Here is a 21,662-nt window from a genome sequence, read left to right as displayed (position 1 = left end):
TGGGAACACATCCTGAGCATGAAGCAAGGTACCAATGTGTACATGCTTGTACAATTTCATCAAAATATTCTATAGTACGTGGACATGGGGTGTGAATTACGTTGACAATGTTTTGATTTTGAAGAAGATATTGCCTTAGAAAATCAATGTTTAGATTCTTTGTCAGATGAAGAATGAACTCTTAGGAAACGTAACAATCAAAGCTGCTAATTAAATAGTAAATGGATCAGCTCCCCATTTTCTTATGAAGTGTTCTTTCCGCTGTTCACTTTAGGAGAACAAAACAGTTTGATTTCTACACTCAGTCCCTTATAACTGTCCTCATTTGACACATAACCATTTGTTTAGTTTTAAATTGTTAGATAACTTAGTGTCATCAATTTGCAACCTCAGAACGATGAGATTGTTGAGAACAGTGAATCTCTGCACATTTCTAACAAAGCAAAATGATAGTGCTTAACAGTACTGAGATATTATTAAGCATAGATAATCCATATAAACGATTGTGGAAGGCTACCAAAAGTTAAATAATAGCTTTAGTGAATTGGGCCATCAATAGAACAGCAATTAATTATGAGATGAAATTAATGGCAAAAGTTAGTAATGTAGCTATCCTGTAAAATGAAGATTAGAGTTCAGGATGTCACACCAACATAGCAGTTGCGTGATGCTGTTACAGCTCGGGGCTTCGGAGTTTGCAGTTCAGTTCCAAAATCATCAGTAAGAAGTTTGTACATCCTCCCTGTGGACTCTGGTTTTCTCCAACAGTCCAGAGACCTGCCAGTTAGTAGGTTAATTGGTCATTGTAAATTGTCCCATGATTAGGCTAGGGTTAAATTGGGGGTTGCTGAGCATTGCAGTTTCAGGGGCCAGAAGAGCGTATTCTGTGCTGTGTCTCAATAAGTAAATAAAGATGAGCTCCAATGTTGCACACACACATCTTCTGCTACTGAACCACAAAGGAATTTAAACTGCACAAAAGGTTGTCACTCTCTACCTCATTGGCATGTTAAGTATATCAATAGGTTCAATAGGTATATTTAATGTCAGAGAAATGTATACAATATACATCCTGAAATTCTTTTTCTTTGCAGAGGAGTGCCCCAAAGAATGATTGACATTTAAACGTTTGAAACCCAAGAGCACCCCCCAGCTCCCCCTCCCACGTACAGACAGCAGCAAGGCAGCAACCCCCCCACCCCCCCGCCCACCACCACCACCAGCAAAGAAGCGTCGGCGGCCTCCACCGAGCACTCAAGCAAAGCATGCAATAAAGACACAGACTCCAAAGACTACTCATTCATCCAGTAATTCAACATACCACAGGTTCTCTCCCTCTCCTTCTCCCTCGGTGTCCCTGTTTCACAGCAAGAGGGGAGACTTAATCAACTCGCTGATTTATGATGTTAAAGGTCTGTTGCATCACTTTTTCCGAGCTCTTCGCCTAGAGAATCAGCCCTGGAAAGACTCGGGTCTCTGTGCACACAGCAGGCAGCTAACCCGCTGTTCCAGATGTTCCATGTTCTCCCATGATACCTCAGTCAGGGGCACTGGCCTTGAATCAGCCCGTCTCCAGGGCCATGAAGATCCGGCACCCTGAAGGTGTGCTAATCTTCCAGGCCGCATCCTTGGGATATCAAAAAGCGGCTGGTTGTGAGGCCCTGAGAGCGAGTCCCATTCACGCAAAGAACCGAAGTCAGATCAAACACAACCGCATTTCCTTTTCCAGTTTCTGATGCAGACGGTGTTGACAACGTGGAGTTTGTGATGATTTATCTGCAGGTTGTAGAACCAGCTTATTTATACTGTTTTTATTGAAGCAATTATTCAGTGTACACAGGTTGTCACTGGGCAAAAAATTGCACAGGACAAGATTTTTGTACACACTGGTCATTACAAATCAGAGGAAACATTTATGAGCTGGTCCATATGGTTATTTGAAAACAAGGATGCAAATTTTTAATTTAGTTATTTTTCTGGGAGTCAGTATAGATAATCATGGAAAATGATGGATGAAACAAGGTTAAAGGGATATGAATAGCAGATACCAGATATTTCAAATTTAGAAAACATAGAAAATAGGTGCAGGAGTAGGCCATTCGGCCCTTCGAGCCTGCACCGCCATTCAGTATGATCATGGCTGATCATCCAACTCAGAACCCTGTACCTGCTTTTTCTCCATACCCCCTGATCCCTTTAACCACAAGGGCCATATCTAACTTTATTGAGCTAAAGAATGAAAGATGTCAGCCACAGATGTGTTGAATAAACCACATTTACAAATTGCAAAGATGTGATTGAGGGTCTGATTACTAAATGATCTAAATCATGGTTTGGTCAAGCTGATATTGTGTAGGGGATTGATGGTAATATAGTCTTTGCTAGATTCAGAAACTTAATTTGGGCAATGTGGAACAGAGATTTTATCTCATCATTTTGGCTCTTTCCTGTCACACTTTTATCAGACAACAGAAGGGATTAGAGAAGTTATTATATAATTCATCACTTTCATTTCACATGTTACTGTTCTAATTATGATGTTTACCACTTTTTAAATAAATGAACACCACAGAATGCATAGGAACAGGCACTTCAGCCTACAATATTGTGCCAGACAAATTAGTAATCAAAGTTCAAATATTATCAAATATATACGTATACATTATACAACCTTGAGATTCATCTCCTTACTGACAGCCACAGAACAAAGTACAGGCAGCTGGGTTATGTATGAGTTCTGTTCCTGAGTCTGTATTTAAGTCGGATTTGTACGTACATCGGAACAAGTACATCCGGTATTATTAAGCGTCAGTCAAATGTTTGTCTTGGTATATACTATATATTTTACCTTTCTGTGCAAGTAAAACACTTAAACGTATGTATTCCAATAATTAAACCACTGCGCTGCTTAGTAATAATTGTAGTTTTCATCAGGGCAGGGCTTTTCAAATGCTTCATTATTCTCACTTTATCCGTTACACTTTAAAACTGTTGCGATCGTTGACCAACTGTAGTCTAACACTTTTCTAATGACCAATGGTGTTTCACCATTTTCCAAACGCTTTATTATTTCCACTTTATTTTCAATCGCAATCGCTTCCCGTCAGTGGAACAGAAACACTGCAAGCATCTGGTCCCGACCTCTGCTGGCTCTCGAGGTCCACTGGGTCTTAAGGACCACCGCACACCAGCAACAGAACAGAAACACTGCGGGCAGCAGGTCCCAATGACCACCGCACTGAGACAGGCTGAATGGGACAAGTTGGGGGCTGTGCTGTGTTTGCATATTTGATCATCCACAATATTCCGTGTGGGAATTTAAACTGGAGGTGGCAGTGTTTTTTTTTTTACGAGGTCGAGTTGCGAGCTCGATATCAACCTGGCACGGATGGTACGGGAGTCACTGGATTGACATCAACCCGGCACGGAAACCTCCGTTCTCCAGCCTGGCGCTGATCTCACTGCGCCACCAGCCGACCAGAACTGGGGGGCGGGGGGGTGGTCAGGGTGAATCTTACTAAGAAACTTTTAAGTTATACACTCAATAGACAGTAGGTGCAGGAGTAGGCCATTCGGCCCTTCTAGCCAGCACCGCCATTCACTGTGATCATGGCTGATCATACACAGTCAGTACCCCATTCCTGCCCTCTCCCCATATCCCTTGACCCCGCTATCTATAAGAGCTCTATCTAACTCTCTCTTGAATGCATCCAGAAACTTGGCCTCCACTGCCTTCTGGGGCAGAGCATTCCACATATCCACCACTCTCTGGGTGAAAATGTCTGCATCTCTGTTCTAAATGGCCTACCCCTTATCCTTAAACTGTGGCCTCTAGTTCTAGTCTCACCCATAAGTGGGAACATGCTTCCTGCCTCCAGCGTGTCCAATCCCCTAATAATCTTATAAGTTTCAATCAGATCCCCTCTCATCCTTCTAAATTCCAGTGTATACAAGCCCAGCCGCTCTAATCGTTCAACATACGACGGTCCCGCCATTCTGGGAATTAACCTTGTGAACCTGCGCTGCACTCCCTCAATAACAAGAATGTCCTTCCTCAAATTTGGAGACCAAAACTGTGCACAATACTCCAGGTGGGGTCTCACCAGGGCCCTGTACAGCTGAAGAAGGACCTCTTTACGCCTATACTCAATTCCTCTTGTTATAAAAGTCCAGCATGCTATTAGCTTTCTTCACTGCCTGCTGTACCTGTATGCTTGCTTTCATTGACTGATGTACAAAAACACCTAGATCTCGTTGTACTTCCCCTTTTCCTAACTTGACTCCATTTAGATAGTAATCTGCCTTCCTGTCCTTGCCACCAAAGTGGATAACCTCACATTTATCCACATTAAGCTGCATCTGCCATACATTTGCCCACTCACCCAACCTGTCCAAGTCACCGTGCATTCTCATAACATCCTCCTGACATTTCACACTGCCACCCAGCTTTGTGTCATCGGCAAATTTGCTAATGTTACTTTTAATCCCTTCATCTAAATCATTAATGTATATTATAAACAGCTGCGGTCCCAGTACCGAACCTTGCGGTACCCCACTGGTCACAGCCTGCCATTCTGAAAGGGACCCGTTCATCACTACTCTTTGTTTCCTGTCAGCCAGCCAATTTTCAATCCATGTCAGTACTCTGCCCCCAATACCATGTGCCCTACTTTTGCCCACTAATCTCCTATGTGGGACTTTATCTAAGCCTTCCTGGAAGTCCAGGTACACTACATCCACTGGTTCTCTCTTGTCCATTTTCATAGTTACATCCTCAAAAAACTCCAGAAGATTAGTCAAGCATGATTTTCCCTTCATAAATCCATGCTGACTCGGACTGATCCTTCTACTGCTATCCAAATGTGTCATAATTTCCTCTTTTATAATTGACTCCAGCATTTTTCCCACTACCGGCATCAGGCCAGCTGGTCTTTAATTCCCTGTTTTCTCTCTCCCTCCTTTCTTGAAAAGTTTGACAACATTAACCACCCTCCAATCCGCAGGAACTGATCCTGAATCTATAGAACATTGGAAAATGATTACCAAATGCATCCATGATTTCTAGAGCCACCTCCTTAAGTACCCTGGGATGCAGACCATTAGGTCCCGGGGACTTATCAGCCTTCAGACCCAACAGTCTATCCAACACAATTTCAACAGCAACGACTTAAAATGGCGGACGGCGGTCTCCTTCATCGGTTCGTAAGTACGAATTGTCCGTAAGTCGGATGTTCGTAACTCGGGGACTACCTGTAATTCAAAAGAACTGAAAAATGCAGAGGAAGAAGAAAAAACAAATTGTACAAGCAATAAAAATAAAAAAAATAACATTTAGAACAAAAGTGAGTCCTCAGACACTAAGCCCAGAGCAGGCTTCAGCCTCAGCCTCATTTCACTGCATAGCAAATTAAACGTGGAGCCTGCAGACACAAAACCCGGAGAAGGCCTCAGTGCAGTGCAGAGTGGAGTAAAGGTCACTGAGCAGCAAGCAGAACGGGCTCAAACCTTGCCTCTGGTCCTAATAGTCTGCCTCTTCAATCCATCTGACACCGTGTTTGTTTAGCTCATTGATACACCATCGATAACTCTCGGATACGGGAGGCGAACGATAGGCTTTTATTAGCTGCAAGAGAGCACCACACAACATCCTGGGACCGAAGGAGGAGCAGTGCCTCCAATCGCCTTTATACAGGGGTCTGTGGGAAGAGCCACAGGAGCAGTCAGCAGAGGGGCGTGTCCAGACAGGTATATGTAGTTCACCACACTCATCCAAACTTCAGGCCATTTTGCGCTCTAAGACCCAGGCTCTGTGGCATTAATACACGGTGGGCCTGAACCTTGCCACTAGGTCTTGGCCCATACCCAACTCTTCCAAAACATCTTGCTTAGATTGATCAAACCCACTCTTGGTTTAGGTGGACGAGCTGTGAATCTGCCTCTTCTCTGCTCTGACTTTGCTCCACTCCGCTCGCCTTGAATATGCCTCAACCTCGCACCAACTTCGCCCTGCACCTGCTGGCTTTAATCCTCAACTCAGCCTTGCCTTCGCCCACCCCTCCATTGTTTTTGGTGATCAGTTGCTACAATGTTTTGCAGGAAAAGTGTTATTAATAAAGCATTTAGTTGTATTCCTTGTCTTGTTAATCTGCATTAATTGGTTGCTCACCTTCAGCAGTGCCATCTTAAACCGGAAGTAATCAAATGCCTAACTAAACTAATCCCTTCTGTCTACACCATGTCCATATCCTTCCATTTCCTGCACACTTTGTGTCTATCTTAGAGCCTCTTGAACACCTCTATCGTATTTGCCTTTGCCACTAGGCAGCACATTTCAGGTACCCTATCTCTTTTTAAAAGAAAACCTTGCTTCACGTAATTCCTTTGATCTTATCTCCTTCATCTTAAATGCATGCCCTGTGGTATGAGAGGTATCAACCCTGGGAGAAAGATACTAGCTGTCTACTCTATCTAAGTCTTTCATAATCTATCAGATCTCCCCTCAACAAGGGATTTCCTTAAAAGAAATCATTGCTGTAAGGGAATTGGTAGAGTTCCAGTAGTTACTCTGCACACTCTTTTGATGTTTTTGAGGAAAATTTTTAAAAGCCTTGTTAAATTTAGAAATTTTTTTTGAATGAAATTTCATAGGTCAAACATGTTGTAAGCAGTCAATAAATGACCACTTTTGATTTGATGAAATAGTAATTGAGGGTAGCCAACTACACAGGATCTTTTTTCTTTTGGATTTGAGTCAATTTGGGTTCAAAAACGGGTGATAAAGCATCAGATTGGGCAAACTGAGGGGACAGGTTAACGACAATGTCGAATAGGTGGTAGATACATTTTAGTGCAGTGTGTTGTAAGCAATGTGGATAAAAGCTGAACGCTACCAAGATGGAAATAAATGAAACAATCCTTAAAACTGTCAGAAATCACTGTAATTGCATAAGTCTTCTTCCATTTTGGATCTAAAACAATGAATCAGTGTAAATGATGAAGAGCTATAATTTATTGAGGGTAATGAGAATTGGTTTTGGGAAAGAATGTGTAAACTCTACACATGCTATCAAAATGCTATTAACACGTGCAGAAAATGACTAAAGAGCAAACAGAAAAATTGGTTGAGGAAAATAATACAATGAGTAGAAGTTATTATGCCTTTTTCCAAAAACCTGGAAAAAGTACATTTGACATGTAGTTAACAGTAAGACCAGCACACCTTTGATCTATTGACTTTGAAGGAGTGAACTGATTGTCCTTAATGCTATTAGGATCCATAACGTAAAATGACACATAATGTGATTGCACTATGTGGTATTTAGAAGTTTGAAGTTATTTGATGGGATTTTGATTCCCATTAATGAATGAAACATAGTTATCATTTACAGGAATATGGAAGTATTCTAACATTAATGTATTGTTCAATCTTGGAGAATTAATATTAAGCTGTAATATTTTGCTATAATTGAAACAACCATTCTCATATTGGTTCATTTCGATCTTCCCATAGAATTAAATGGTTGATCTACTACCATTGTCACAGTTAGAATAGTACACTGATTTGCAAGTCATCATTTTCATCTAGTAACCCAAACTATGAAGTAAAATAACATAGAAAATCAGTGAACCAGTGCAATAATAACATTTTCTTGGTTGTGCCTTGTATTCTTTCTGATAAGAAGGAAAAAGTGCTTTTCGGTCGCTGTCAGGAGGTCTCATGAGTGAGATGGGTTGCATTTTCTGTTCATCCTAATACAGTAAAATATGAAAATGTTGTTGACCAGGCATGCATTGAGGTATGTGTAGTGCTGAAATTGTTTTCCTTTTCTTTTAGGTTGTGTTCACTGGTGAAAATATTCCAGTTCATCCTCATGTTTACAGCAATGGACACATTTGTCTATCGATTCTGACAGAAGACTGGTCTCCAGCTCTTTCTGTACAGTCAGTTTGTCTTAGCATCATCAGCATGCTTTCCAGTTGCAAAGAAAAGGTAATCCATGATTAGATAAAAAGCTATTACAGATCAAAGCCTTTCTTGTCTCTGATGTGCCTGATTGTGTTGTTTAAATTATGAAAGGAAAAGATGAAAAATTTTTGCCTAATATTTGCATGCACTCAAAAATTTTGAAGATGTAATGCTCACTTGTTACCTTACTAGTGATGAATTGTGCATGCTTTTATACCTCTTGAGAATAGTTTGATGTTGATGTCCATTTCATACGTGCATTTCCTTGTGGTTCTTAAGTCTTTGTAAATATTATCAGTAAAGGAGGTAGGAAATAGCTTAACTATTTATTAAAATTGCATTTATTTCAAACTTAAGGTCATTTGATTTCCTCTCTGACTTGCAAAATCTCAGGATACATAGTAACATAGTATTTGGTAGCTAACTATAAATTGTTTGAAAGTGTGCTTATATAATATGTGGTCACTCATGGAAAATATTGCCAAATTAAGACCAAGATTAACAAATGATTCTTAGTTACATTCTTCCATTGCCTAGTTATTTATCTTAACCTGTTAATTTTACTTCTGGACAGTTATATCAGTTATTATTATATTTTTGATTGTGTTACATTGCCTTGATAAAGAGGATTGATTTAATTTCCTGACATCAGATTACTTTACCAATGTTTTTCACCTTTGAAGCAATAACTTAGCTTATCATTGCCCACAAAAGTAGTTTTTATTTAGTACTCCTTGATTTATGCATGAGCAAAGCTATTCCAAACATTTCAGTCATCAAGAGGCCAGCTGTTTACTATGTTGTCATCTCAATTATGCTCCTTTGAAAGCACGGGACCAGACATATTTAGAACTAAAATCTTCTGCTAAATATGATTATTATTGAGCCATTCTGAAAATAAATCATAGCGAATAAACTTATTTAAATCATTTTACCCTAACCTTGAACTTGTTTTCTTTCTAGAATAGCAAATAGTAATTTTATTAAATAGTTAACATTGAATAGGAATTTTGATCATGTTAAATGCTTAATTTTATGTTGATAACTATGTACTCTTATGTATTGTGAATGGTTCATCTGAAAGTTTCATTTTTATGTTTGTGAAAGGTGACATGATCTTGACTTAAAATAATGTATTGAGATAGTCAATAAAACAACTAAAAATTCAAGGCCAATGTTAAATTTTCTTAGCTTGATAAAATACTTTAAAATGGTATCTGACCATTTGGGAAGCCTGATGGATCAGTATGTGGGTCACCTCGGGATGTTTCTCTTGTTCTCCATTCGACTATCTATGGCCTTGATTCTCATGATCTTTCTCTGCCTTTCTGGGAGCACAGTTTTCATGCTTTCCTTAAGCTTGCTTGGTTTTACTGAGAAATTTATTACAATAGATGTGACATCTTCTTTTCCCAGAAAATTTGCTAATCTGGCACCTGCAAAGTCATTAAGGTGCTGGATTAGGGGCGAGTTTACAAAGAGCAGCAAGCTGCCTGAACTCACATACTTGAAACTAATATCCTCCCAGTCATTTTCTTCTGAAGTGAGATCAGCTCCCAATATGTTGGTGAGGTCTTCACTGCAGGATCTGGTGTCTCCAGGTTTAACAGCTGTCAAAGTCCAGTTAACTGAACTTGTAACATTGCAAAATGTGATCACAATGAAATCACAAAATCACAGTGGCGTATCAACTTAACAATTCATAGAGAAGGTTAATAAAAATGGGTTGATGAAATGGGATTTTAGTTTATTTCTAGAGGAAACCATTGAATGAAAAAAGATTACATAATGCTGTGCAGCACAGCTGGAAAAAAATGATACAGTTAGTGATTTGACCAGTAAATGTAAAGAGTGCTCAGTCTTTTCAAGGACTGCAAAAAATGGGTTCAAATAGACATACGAAAAATCACAGATCCCATTTGTCAATTGCAGACGTGCCATAGTCCAGTTTATTCCTAGTGTTATAAATGTACCACAGCTCTGAGGGGCCGAAGGGGCGGGAGCAGCCCCCTCCTTCCGGAGAATCGCAAGATCGCTATTAATTCGGGTCTCGGAAGTGAGAGACAATGCAACGGTTTTGGCCATTGTTCTTAGAGGCACCTGTGTGACGTGCATGTCCCTGCTATGTGACAGCTACCATGGATATGGACACCCTCGGGCAATGTGGGGTGGAGATTGCATCACCCTACTTTGATGGACATCTGCAACTCTGCAGGTAAAGATAAAAAGGGACTGCAGGAGGCAGTACCCCAGCGACACACCCGAAGGACACGCTCGCTCAGTGCTCCCGTGGCTGGAAGCCACTCAACACCATGTGCACTCTTAATTCCTTTGCCTGGGGAGCGGGTGGCTGATAATACCGAGAAAGACTTTGAACTAACAACGGGGAAACAACGCTCCCCTGATTTAACGGTGTGGCTTCATAAAGACCCGGGCAAGTTTTTCCATTTTTCACCGATCCCTCTAAAACACGTGAAACCCAGCGTTTCCCCAGAAGGCTAAAGTCTGCAGACTTCTGAGTGATTTTTATATTTCCAACGGACAATATATTATCCCCTAGACAACAGTCGAGATTACTTCTTAATGATGAACATTACTATACCCGCGCTTTAGATTGAGTATTGACGACGTGCATTATCTGAATGTTTGTATTAACCTTACTTTTGTGCCCCTTTATAAATAAAAACTTTTGAAAATAGTGACATCAGACTTCAACGGACCTCTCTATCTTTGCTGGTAAGTTATCCAGTTACGGGATACGTGACACTAGAATTACAAGTACGATCAAATTCAATGAAATTGAAACAGTGGATAGTTTATCCAATGTGAAATATGCTGGGAATTTAACCCAAAAGGGTATTTTTACTTCCAAATGAGCAGGAATATTTTCTAAAGTTTGCTCAGGTTAAACAAGTTAGATCACAAAGCACTTGCTGGTGTCGTACATTTCTAGCTCTCCAGGAATGATGGGGAGCATGGGTTTTTGAACTGTAGAGGTTGGTGCTTTCATGCTGAATGCTAGATAGAACTCTGTTTTCCATCATGAGGCTCAGTTATTGGTATCCCACAATTTACAAGCTTGTCATTGAAGTGATTAACTTTGAAGTTGTACCCTATTGTGCAATGAATAGGAATGATAAGAATCAAAGCTCAATTTAGTTTACCATACGATAATCTGATATCTATTGAAGTAGCTGTTGTGACATCCAGAATGTGAGAGAGGATAGTGAGAGGAAGAATAAAGGACAGGTGGGGACTACACGGTTCCAGAATATTAAGTGTGTTGTAGAGAAAGGTGAGGTGGAACAAGTGATAAGGAGGACACATGTACAGAGGGATGGTCTGACGGAACATGGAGTTAAATGTCTTGAAAGAATAAATAAGTTTAGGAAGGACAACAAAATTCTAGGGGCGTATAGCCTGATGGGAGTTCGGGGAGCTGGGTTAAGCACAATAGGCAGCGATTCAAACAGAGAGGAAAAATGGGCTAAAAATTCTATATCTGAATGCACGAAGTGTCAGAAATAAGGCGGATGAGCTTGAAGCCCAGGTGCAAATGGGTAACTATGATGTTGTTGGGATAACGGAGACATGGCTGCAGGGAGATCAGACCTGGGAAATGAATGTACAAGGGTATACGAGCTATCATAGGGTCAGAAATGTGGGTAGAGGGGGTGGGGTGGCCCTGTTGGTGAGGAATGAGATTCAGTCCTTTGAAAGGGGGGACATAGGGTCAGGAGAAGTAGAGTCTGTGTGGATAGAACTGAGGAACAGTAAGGGCAAAAGGACCCAAATGGGTGTTGTCTCCAGGCCATCAAACAGTAGCATGGATATTGGGTGCAAGTTGAATAGGGAGTTAACATCGGCATGTGGCAAAGGTAATGTCGCAGTAGTTATGGGGGATTTCAACATGCTGGTGAACTGGGAGAATCAGGTTGGTGCTGGACCACAGGATAGGGAGTTTGTAGAGTGCCTACGGGATGCATTCTTGGAACCGCTTGTACGAGAGCCGACCAGGGACAAGACCATTTTGGATTTAGTGTTATGTAATGAACAGGATTTGATAAGCTATCTTGCAGTAAAGGAGCCATTAGGAGGTAGTGATCATAATATGTTAAGTTTTTATCTGCAATTTGAGAAGGATAAGGGCAGCTCGGAGGTGTCAGTGTTGCAGTTGAACAGGGGAAACTATGGAGCCATGAGGGAGGAGCTGGCCAAAGTTGATTGGATGGATAGCCTAGCAGAAAAGACAGTGGAACAGCAATGGCAGGTATTCTTGGGAATAATGCACAAGGTGCAAAATCAGTTCATCCCCCAGAGAAGGAAGGATTCAAAGGGGGGAAAGGGGCCACAGTGGTTGACAAAGGAAGTCAGAAATTGCATAGCATTAAAAAAAAGGAAGTATGACAGAGCTAAGGTGAGTGGGAGGACAGATGATTGTGAAGTTTTTAAGGAACAACAGAACTTAACTAAAAAGAGAATACGGGGAGAAAAAATGAGGTACGAACGCAAGCTAGCCAGGAATATAAAGGAAGATAGCAAAAGCTTTTTTAGGTATGTGAAGAGAAAGAAGATAGTTAAGAACAATGTTGGGCCCTTGAAGAATGAATTGGGTGAAATTGTTATGGGAAACAGAGAAATGGCAGAAGAATTTAATGAGTACTTTAGATCTGTTTTCACTAAGGAAGACACAAGCAATCTCCCAGATGTATGGATGGGCCAAGGACATAGGGTAACAGAGGAAATGAAACAGATTGACATTAGGAAGGAAACGGTGATGAGAAGACTGATGGGACTGAAGGCTGACAAATCACCAGGTCCAGATGGTCTGCATCCTAGGGTACTAAAGGAGGTGGCCCTGGAAATTGCAGATGCATTGGTAATCATTTTCCAATGTTCCTTAGATTCAGGATCAGTTCCTGAGGATTGGAGAATGGCTAATGTTATCCCACTTTTTAAGAAAGGAGGGAGGAGAAAACAGAGAACTATCGACCTGTCAGCCTGACATCGGTGGTGGGGAAGATGCTAGAGTCCATTATTAAGGATGAAATAGTGGCATATCTAGATAGCAGTGATAGGATCAGGTCGAGCCAGCATGGATTTACCAAGGGTAAATCATGCTTGACTAATCTGTTGGAGTTTTTCGAGGATGTAACCAGGAAGTTAGACGGGGGAGATCCAGTGGATGTAGTGTACCTTGATTTTCAGAAGGCATTTGATAAGGTCCCACATAGGAGATTGATGGGTAAAATCAAAGCTCAGTGCATCGGGGGGAAGACATTGACATGGATAGAAAACTGGTTGGCAGATAGAAAGCAAAGGGTAGCGGTGAATGGGTGTTTCTCGGAATGGCAGGTGGTGAATAGTGGGGTGCCACAGGGCTCGGTATTGGGACCACAGCTGTTTACAATTTACGTCAACGATTTGGATGAAAGCATTGAAAATAACATCAGCAAATTTGCTGATGATACTAAGCTGGGTGGCAGTGTGACATGTGATGAAGATGTTAGGAGAATTCAGGGTGACTTGGATAGGCTGGGTGAGTGGGCAGATACTTGGTAGATGACGTTTAATGTGAAAAAGTGTGAGGTTATCCACTTTGGGAGTAAGAGTAGGAAGGCAGATTATTATCTGAACGGTGTAGAGTTAGGTAAGGGAGAAATACAAAGAGATCTAGGAGTCCTTGTTCATCAGTCACTGAAGGTGAATGAGCAAGTGCAGCAGGCAGTGAAGAAGGCTAATGGAATGTTGGCCTTTATTACAAAGGGAATTGAGTACAAGAGCATGGAAATCCTCTTGCATTTGTACAGGGCCCTGGCGAGACCATACCTGGAGTATTGTGTACAGTTTTGGTCTCCAGGTTAAGGAAGGACATCCTGGCTATAGAGGAAGTGCAGCGTAGATTCACGAGGTTAATTCCTGGGATGTCTGGACTGCCTTACGCAGAGAGGTTAGAGAGACTGGGCTTGTACACGCTGGAATTAAGGAGGTTGAGAGGGGATCTGATTGAAACATATAAGATTATTAAGGGATTGGACAAGATAGAGGCAGGAAATATGTTCCAGATGCTGGGAGAGTCCAGTACCAGGGGGCATGGTGTGAGAATAAGGGGTAGGTCATTTAGGACAGAGTTAAGGACAAGCTTCTTCTCCCAGAGAGTTGTGGGGGTCTGGAATGCACTGCCTTGGAAGGTAGTGGAGGCCAATTCTCTGGATGCTTTCAAGAAGGAGCTAGATAGGTATCTTATGGATAGGGGAATCAAGGGATATGGGGACAAGGCAGGAACCGGGTATTGATAGTAGTTGATCAGCCATGATCTCAAAATGGCGGTGCAGGCTTGAAGGGCTGAATGATCTACTTCTGCACCTATTGTCTATTGACCTCAGATAATTTCATTATAAAATTAATTTATATGACTTCATAACCTGAGCCTCTGTACCTCTCTCTACAACTGGATCCTTGACTTACTGGTAGACCACAGTCAGTGTGGATAACGAATAAGATTATTAGAGTGTGACATTTGTTTACCGATAACTGCATTTCAGGGCCTCCAGGTTGATCAGCTCTGCAAGGCCTGTTTTAATCTCCTGATTCCTTCTCTCCACCACCCCATTGAACTGCAGGTGTAATCCAAGTGTTGGTGGAATCCAACTGGAGCTGGACTCCATTGTGTTCCTACTTGTTCCTATGTAGCTTGAAAGCTTTTACCAATGCTGGAAGACCATTGGTCTGTATGTAAACAGGTGGGAATGCCAGCATGTAGAAGTATCAAGTTCTGGGATGCTATGATGGTAGAGGTCTCACCATAAGTGGTGGGAATTAATCATGTATATATTTTATAAAGGTAAATTTTGCAAGAATATACTTGTTTGGTTTCCAATAAGTTGGATTGCTTTGGGATGCTGGAAGTGGAATTTTATGATTGGTTTGCCACATGCGCATTGGTGCCTGCTTTTATTTGCCTTTTAGGAGGTGGTCTTGTGACTGCTCCCTTATTATAGATCTAACATTTTTTTTACAATATGCAATGAATTGCTGACATTAATCAACATAAGGACACCATAACATTGCTAATTTCATGAGTGCTTTCCAACACCATGAATATGTCCATATCCTTTAAGTATCCTTGAATCCATTCTTATGACTATTAGCAAGAGGTATTTGCTTCTATTTTGGGTGGCATGCCCAAACCTTGCCTTCACCTTCAGCCTTGAATTTATACTGTGTTGGTAATACTTCGGGATTTAGTGTAGTAATATCTAGGAATACTGTTAAAAGATCTTCCTTGTTTTAAATTTTGTTGCTAGTTACTACCATAACCCTGGCCTCCCTAACCCTGGCAAAGTCCATCCTGTTAACTAGTTTTGTTTTTGGAAAGGAGTACAGATGATGTTTCAGGCCACAACCTTTCACTGGAATTTCCTCACCAAACCTGGGAAAAGCAGTTTTCCCAGGTTTGGTGAGGACGGTCCTGCTGAAATGTCTCAGCCTAAAACATTAACTATGCTCTTTTCCATAGATGCTGCCTGGTCTGTGAGTTCCTCCAGCATTTTGTGTGTTGCTTGGATTTCCAGCATCTGCAGATTTTCTCTTATTTGTAACTAGTTCTGTTTGTTCATCTGCTAACTTACTACCAAAGCATTGTCAGTGACCATTGGTGGTCTTCCACTTGGACAACTGTGGAAGTAATTTTACTGATTGTGCTTTTCATCCAGTAATTTACCAGATCACTTTCCACTGCATGCCTGACATAATTAGAATCAATAAAGATCAGACCAGTTCAACCATAATCACTTGTTTCAAGCATATTTCAAGGGTTCTAGCCACAGCAAATTGTGCTGAATGGCTCCCTTAAAAATGTGCTTGTAACTCATGAGGTTCAAATTTTGTTTCAGATAAAAATCTACCTTTTATATTCCCTGCTCCTGCTTGTAGTCTTCTAGATTTACCTTTCTGGATTTTCATTCCTGATTATTCACAGAATGATGTCTCAGAAACAAGAGATTCTGCAGATGCTGAAAATCTAGACCAAAACACACAAAACGCTGAAGGAGCTCAGCAGGTCAGGTACCATCTATGGAAAGGATTTTTCTGGCCAAGTCCTTCATCAGGACTGGAAAGGAAGAAGGAAGAAACCGGATTAAGAAAGTGGGAGGCCATATTGGCATTATGGAGATACCATATCTCACAAATGGAAAATTATACTGGTGAGGTAGTAATGGGGGACAAAGAAATGACAGATTAACTTTATGGGTACTTTACATCAGTCTTCACTGTAGAAGACACTAAAAGTGTGCTTCAGGTCCGTGAATGTCAGGGAGCAGGTGTGGATGATACTGCTATTACAAAGGAAAATGTGCTAGGCAAACTCAAAGGTCTTTTGGTGGATGAGTCACTTGGACCAGATGGACCACATCCCAGAATCCTGAGAGAGTTTGCTGAAGAGATGATGGATGTATTGGTCATGATCCTTTAAGAATCATTTGATTCTGGCATAGTCCCAGAGGACAGGAAGATTACAACTGTCGTTCCACTCTTTAAGGAGGGAGGAAGGTAAAAGAAAGGATATTATAACAGTTATCCTAACCTGATTGGTTGGAAAAGTGTTAGAGTCTATTCAGGATGAGGTTTCAAGATACTTGGAGAGTAATGATAAAATAAGTCAAAACCAGCATGGTTTCTGTAAAGGGGTGGACAAAGGAGAGACAGTGGATGTCATTTTCTTGGATTTTTCCAAAGCATTTGGTAAGGTGCCACGAGATGAAGTCCAATGGCATTACAGGAAAGATACTGGCATGGATAGCAGAATGGCTGACAGGCAGGAGGCAGTGAGTGGGAATAAAAGGAGCCTTTTCTGATTGGCTGGCATTGACTAGTGGTGTTCCTCAGGGGTCAGTATTGGGACCACTACTTTTCACATTGTTTGTCAATGATTTGGATTATGGAATTAGACAATAGACAATAGGTGCAGAAGTAGACCATTCGGCCCCTCGAGTCTGCACCGCCATTCTGAGATCATGGCTGATCATTCACTATCAATACCCAGTCCCTGCCTTGTCCCCATATCCCTTGATTCCCCTATCCATCAGATATCTATCTAGCTCCTTCTTGAAAGCATCCAGAGAATTGGCCTCCACCGTCTTCCAAGGCAGTTCATTCCACACCTCCACAACTCTCTGGGAGAAGAAGCTCTTCCTCAACTCTGTTTTAAATAACTGACCTCTTATTCTCAATCCATGCCCTCTGGTACTGGACTCTCCCAACATCTGGAACATATTTCCTGCCTCAATCCTATCAAATCCTTTAATTATCTTAAACGTTTCAATCAGATCCCCTCTCAATCTCCTCAATTCCAGCGTGTACAAGCCCAATCTCTCCAATCTCTCTGCGTAAGACAGCCCTGCCATCCCAGGAATCAACCTAGTGAATCTACGCTGCACTTCCTCAATTGCCAGAATGTCCTTCCTTAAACCTGGAGACCAAAACTGTACACAATATTCCAGGTGTGGTCTCACCAGGGCCCTGTACAAATGCAAAAGGACATCCTTGCTCTTGTATTCAATTCCCCTTGTAACAAAGGCCAACATCGCATTTGCCCTCTTCACTGCCTGTTGCACTTGCTCATTCACCTTCATTGACTGGTGAACTAGGACTCCTAGGTCTCTTTGCATTTCTCCCTTACCTAACTCTACACCATTCAGACAATACTCTGCCCTCTTGTTCCTGCTTCCAAAGTGGATAACTTCACATTTATTCACATTGAATGACATCTGCAAGTATCTGCCCACTCACCCAGCCTATCCAAGTCTCCCTGTATTCTCCTAACGTCCTCTTCGCATGTCACACTGCCACCTAGTTTAGTATCGTCAGCAAACTTGCTGATATAGTTTTCAATGCCCTCATCTAAATCATTGACATATAGTTTTCAATGCCCTCATCTAAATCGTTGGCTTTAAATCATCTAAATTGATGGCTTTGTGGCAAGGTTTGAGGATGATACAAATATAGGAGGAGGGGTAGGTAGTGCTGAGGAAGCAATTTGATAATATATTTTGGTAAAAGGATTACCAAAGGATTACCATTTGGGGAGAAGGTTCAAGTATCACAGATACAGAGGGACTTGGAATTCCTCGTGCAAGAATCCCAGAAGGTTTATTCACAGATTGAGTCTGTGATAAAGACTCAATGCAGTGTTGGCATTTATTTCAAGGAGAATAGAATATAAAAACAAGGAGATAATGCTCAGGCTTTAGTCACTAATCAGGCCACACTTGGTGTATTTTCAACTGTTTTTGGTTCCATATCTCAGAATGGATGTGGTGTCATTGGAGAGAATCCAGAGGAGATTTACAAGGATGATTCCAGGAATGAAGGGGTTAACATATGAGGAGTGTTTGTCAGCTTTGGGCCTGTATTCACTGAAAATTAGAAAAATGCATGGGGATCTCATTGAAACCAACCAAATGTTGAAAGGATAGGATAGGGTGGATGTGGAGAGGAATATCTAGAACTACAGGGCACAGTCTTAAAATTGAGGGGCGATCTTTTAGAATGGAGGTAAAGAGAATTTTTTTTTTAGCTAGAGAGTAGTGATTCTGTGGAATGCTCTGCCACATACTGGGGTGAAGGCCGTCCATGGGTATATTTAAGGTGGAAGTTGGTAATTTCCTGATCAGTCAGGGTATCAGAGGATATGGCGAGGAAGAGGAGGGAGGTGTATAGAGTTGAGTGGTATCCAAGATCAGCCACGATGAAATGGTGGAGCAGACTTGATGGGCTGAATGATGGAACAGACTCGATGGGCTGAATGGCATAATTCTGCTCCTATGTCTTATGGTCTATGGTCTAATAATGTTTTAAATGATAGTGTGCCTTACTGGGCCATAGAGGAGATGGTTCTTCAGTTAGAGGATGTTCACAAGAATGATTCTGGAAATGAAAACATATGAGGTGCGTTAGATGGCTCTGGACTCTTATTGAAACCTATTGAATATTGAAAGTCCGAGATAGAGAGGATGTGCAGAGGATGTTTCCTATAGTGGGAAAATCTCAGAGCAGAGGGTACAGTCACAGAATAGAGTGATGTCCATTTAGAGCAGAGATCAGGAGGATTTCTTTAGCCAGAGCAATGAATCTATGGAATTCATTGTCACGATCAGCTGTGGAGGTAGTCATCATTGAGTATATCATGAATCCTGATGAAGGGTCTCAACACAAAACATTATTTATTCCCAATCATAGGTGTTGCCTGACCTGCTGAGTTGCTCCAGCATTTTGTGTGTGTTTCCCAGCATCTACTCTTTTGTTTGCCATCCTGGTAAATGTCTTCTGCACACTCTCAAAAGCTACCACTAACTTCTTATCATGAGTCAACCAGACTAAAAGCAATATTCCCAGTGTGGTCTATATGGAGTTTTAGAGCTGCAACATTACCTTGTGGGTTTGAATCCCAAGATCCCTCTATTCCTCCACACTTATGAACCTGCCATTAACTCTGTATTCTGTCTTCAAGTTCGACTTTTCAACGTGAATCACTTCACACTTTTCCAGATTAAACTTTCCTGCCACTTTTCAGTTCAACTCTGCATCCTCTCAATAGTCCAGTGTAACCTATCCACAGCAGCACCAACATTTGTGTCATCTGCAAACCTACTAACCCACCCCTCCACTTCCTCATCGAAATTCTTTATAAAATTCACAAAGCAGTTTCCTACAGAACACTACCGATCACCGACCTCCAGACAGAATGCGGTCCATTCTCTATCACCCTCAGTCTTCTGTGTGTAAGAGCATTCTGAATCCATGCAGACAAATTTCCTTGGATCCCATGCATTCTGACTTTATGAATGAGCTTACTGTGAAGAATGTTGTAAAATGCCTTACTAAAGTCCATATGCACCACATCCACTGCTCCAGCTTCATCAATATATTTTGTCACTTCCTCAAATAATTCATTCAGGTTCACGAGTCATGACCTGCCCCTTACAAAGCCTTTTCAACCCTCCCTAATCAGACTATGCTTCTTCAAATGTTTCTAAATCCTGTCTTTCAGAATCCTCTTCAATATTTTACCAGCAAGACATAAGACTAGGATTATTCCTATTACCCTTCTTGAACAAAGGTATAACATTTGCCAACTTCCAATCCTCTGGCACTGTACCTGTGGCCGGTGAGGATGCAAAGATCATTGCTAAAGGTGAATTGATGGCTTTGTGGCTATGTTTGTGGATGATACCAGGATAGGTGGTGGGGCAGGTTGAGTTGAGAAAGTAGGAATTCTTCAGGAGGACTCGGACAGATTAGGAGAAAGGGCAAAGATGCAGCAGATGGAATACAGTGAGGGGAATCATATGTTCATGCACTTTGGTATAGGGAATAAATGCAGAGACTGTTTTCTAAACGGAGAGCGACTCCATACCTTAAGAAGAATGGGTAGTTCAGTGTTCCGCAAACTTAATTCTGTTTAATCAATGAGAAGAGCTTGATTGGTATTTCCATTTCTTGGGAGCAAGAATAAAACTCCCTCCAGCCACTTAGAGAAACCCAGTCATCAGTCCCAAATGGCTGGAGGGAGTTTTATTCTTGCTCTTGTTTTCTTAATATAGTGAGGCAGTATCAAGGTTTTATCTGGGCTCTGCTGGATGGAAAAAAATTTAATTAGATTTATTGCTTAAAAGATTGTTTTTCAAAGTACATATATGGTATATGTAGATTCAGTTTCTTGAGAGCATTTAAGAATCAATGAAAAACTGCACGCAAAGCATCAGAATCAGGTTTATTATCACCGACATGTGACATGAAATTTGTTAACTTAGCAGCAGCAATACATAATCTAGCAAAGAGAGAAAAAAAATAAAATAGAACATAATAAATAAACAAGTAAATCAATTATGTATTTTGAATAGATTTTTAAAAACATACACAAACAGAAGTACTGTATTTAAAAAGAAAAGTGAGGTAATGTCCAAAGCTTTAATATCCATTTAGGAATTGGATGGCAGAGGAGAAGAAGCTGTTACTGGATTGTTGAATGTGTGTTTTCAGGCTTCTGTACCTGATGGTAACTGAGAAAAGTTCATGCCCTGGGTGCTGGAGGTCCTTAATAATGGATGCTGCCTTTCTGAAACACCGCTCCCTAAGGATGTCCTGGGTACTTTGTGGGCTCGTACCCAAGATGGAGCTGACTAGATTTATAACCTTCTGCAGCTTCTTTACGTCCTGCGTGGTAGCCCCTCCATACCAGAGAGTCTTGCAGCCTCTCAGAATGCTCTCCATGGTACAACTATAAAAAGTTTTTGAGTGTATTTGTTGACATGCCAAATCTCTTCAAACTCCTAATAAAGTATAGCTGCAGTCTCACCTTCCTTATAACAACATTGATATGTTGGGACCAGGTTAGATCCTCAGAAATCTTGACACCCAGGAACTTGAAACTGCTCACTCACTCCACTTCTGATCCCTCTATGAGGATTGGTATGTGTTCCTTCATCTTGTCCTTCCTGAAGTCCACAAGCAGCTCTTTCATCTTACTGATGTTGAGTGCCAGGTTATTGTTGTGGCACCGCTCCACTAGTTGGTATAACTCACTCTTATACACCCTCTCATCACCACCTGAGATTCTACCAACAATGGTTGTATCATCAGCAAACTTATAGATGGTATTTGAGCTATGCCTAGACACACAGTTGTGTATATA

General features: G+C 41.2%; 1 protein-coding gene across 1 annotated transcript in view; it reads left to right on the top strand.

Moving 5' to 3' along the window:
- The window catches only part of LOC132401109 (ubiquitin-conjugating enzyme E2 W), a 77,355-nt gene that overhangs the window by 39,938 nt on the left and 15,755 nt on the right, over positions 1–21,662 (top strand). Inside the window, exon 4 of the mRNA XM_059982962.1 lies at positions 7,835–7,990. Within this exon, the coding sequence (XP_059838945.1) occupies positions 7,835–7,990 (156 nt within the window). The remainder of the gene's footprint in view (positions 1–7,834; positions 7,991–21,662) is intronic.

This window comes from Hypanus sabinus, chromosome 1 (assembly GCF_030144855.1).
Source record: "Hypanus sabinus isolate sHypSab1 chromosome 1, sHypSab1.hap1, whole genome shotgun sequence".
Taxonomy (NCBI): Eukaryota; Metazoa; Chordata; class Chondrichthyes; order Myliobatiformes; family Dasyatidae; genus Hypanus; species Hypanus sabinus.
Note: the sequence above shows the minus strand (reverse complement) of the source record. Positions and strands in the feature narration are given on the sequence as shown.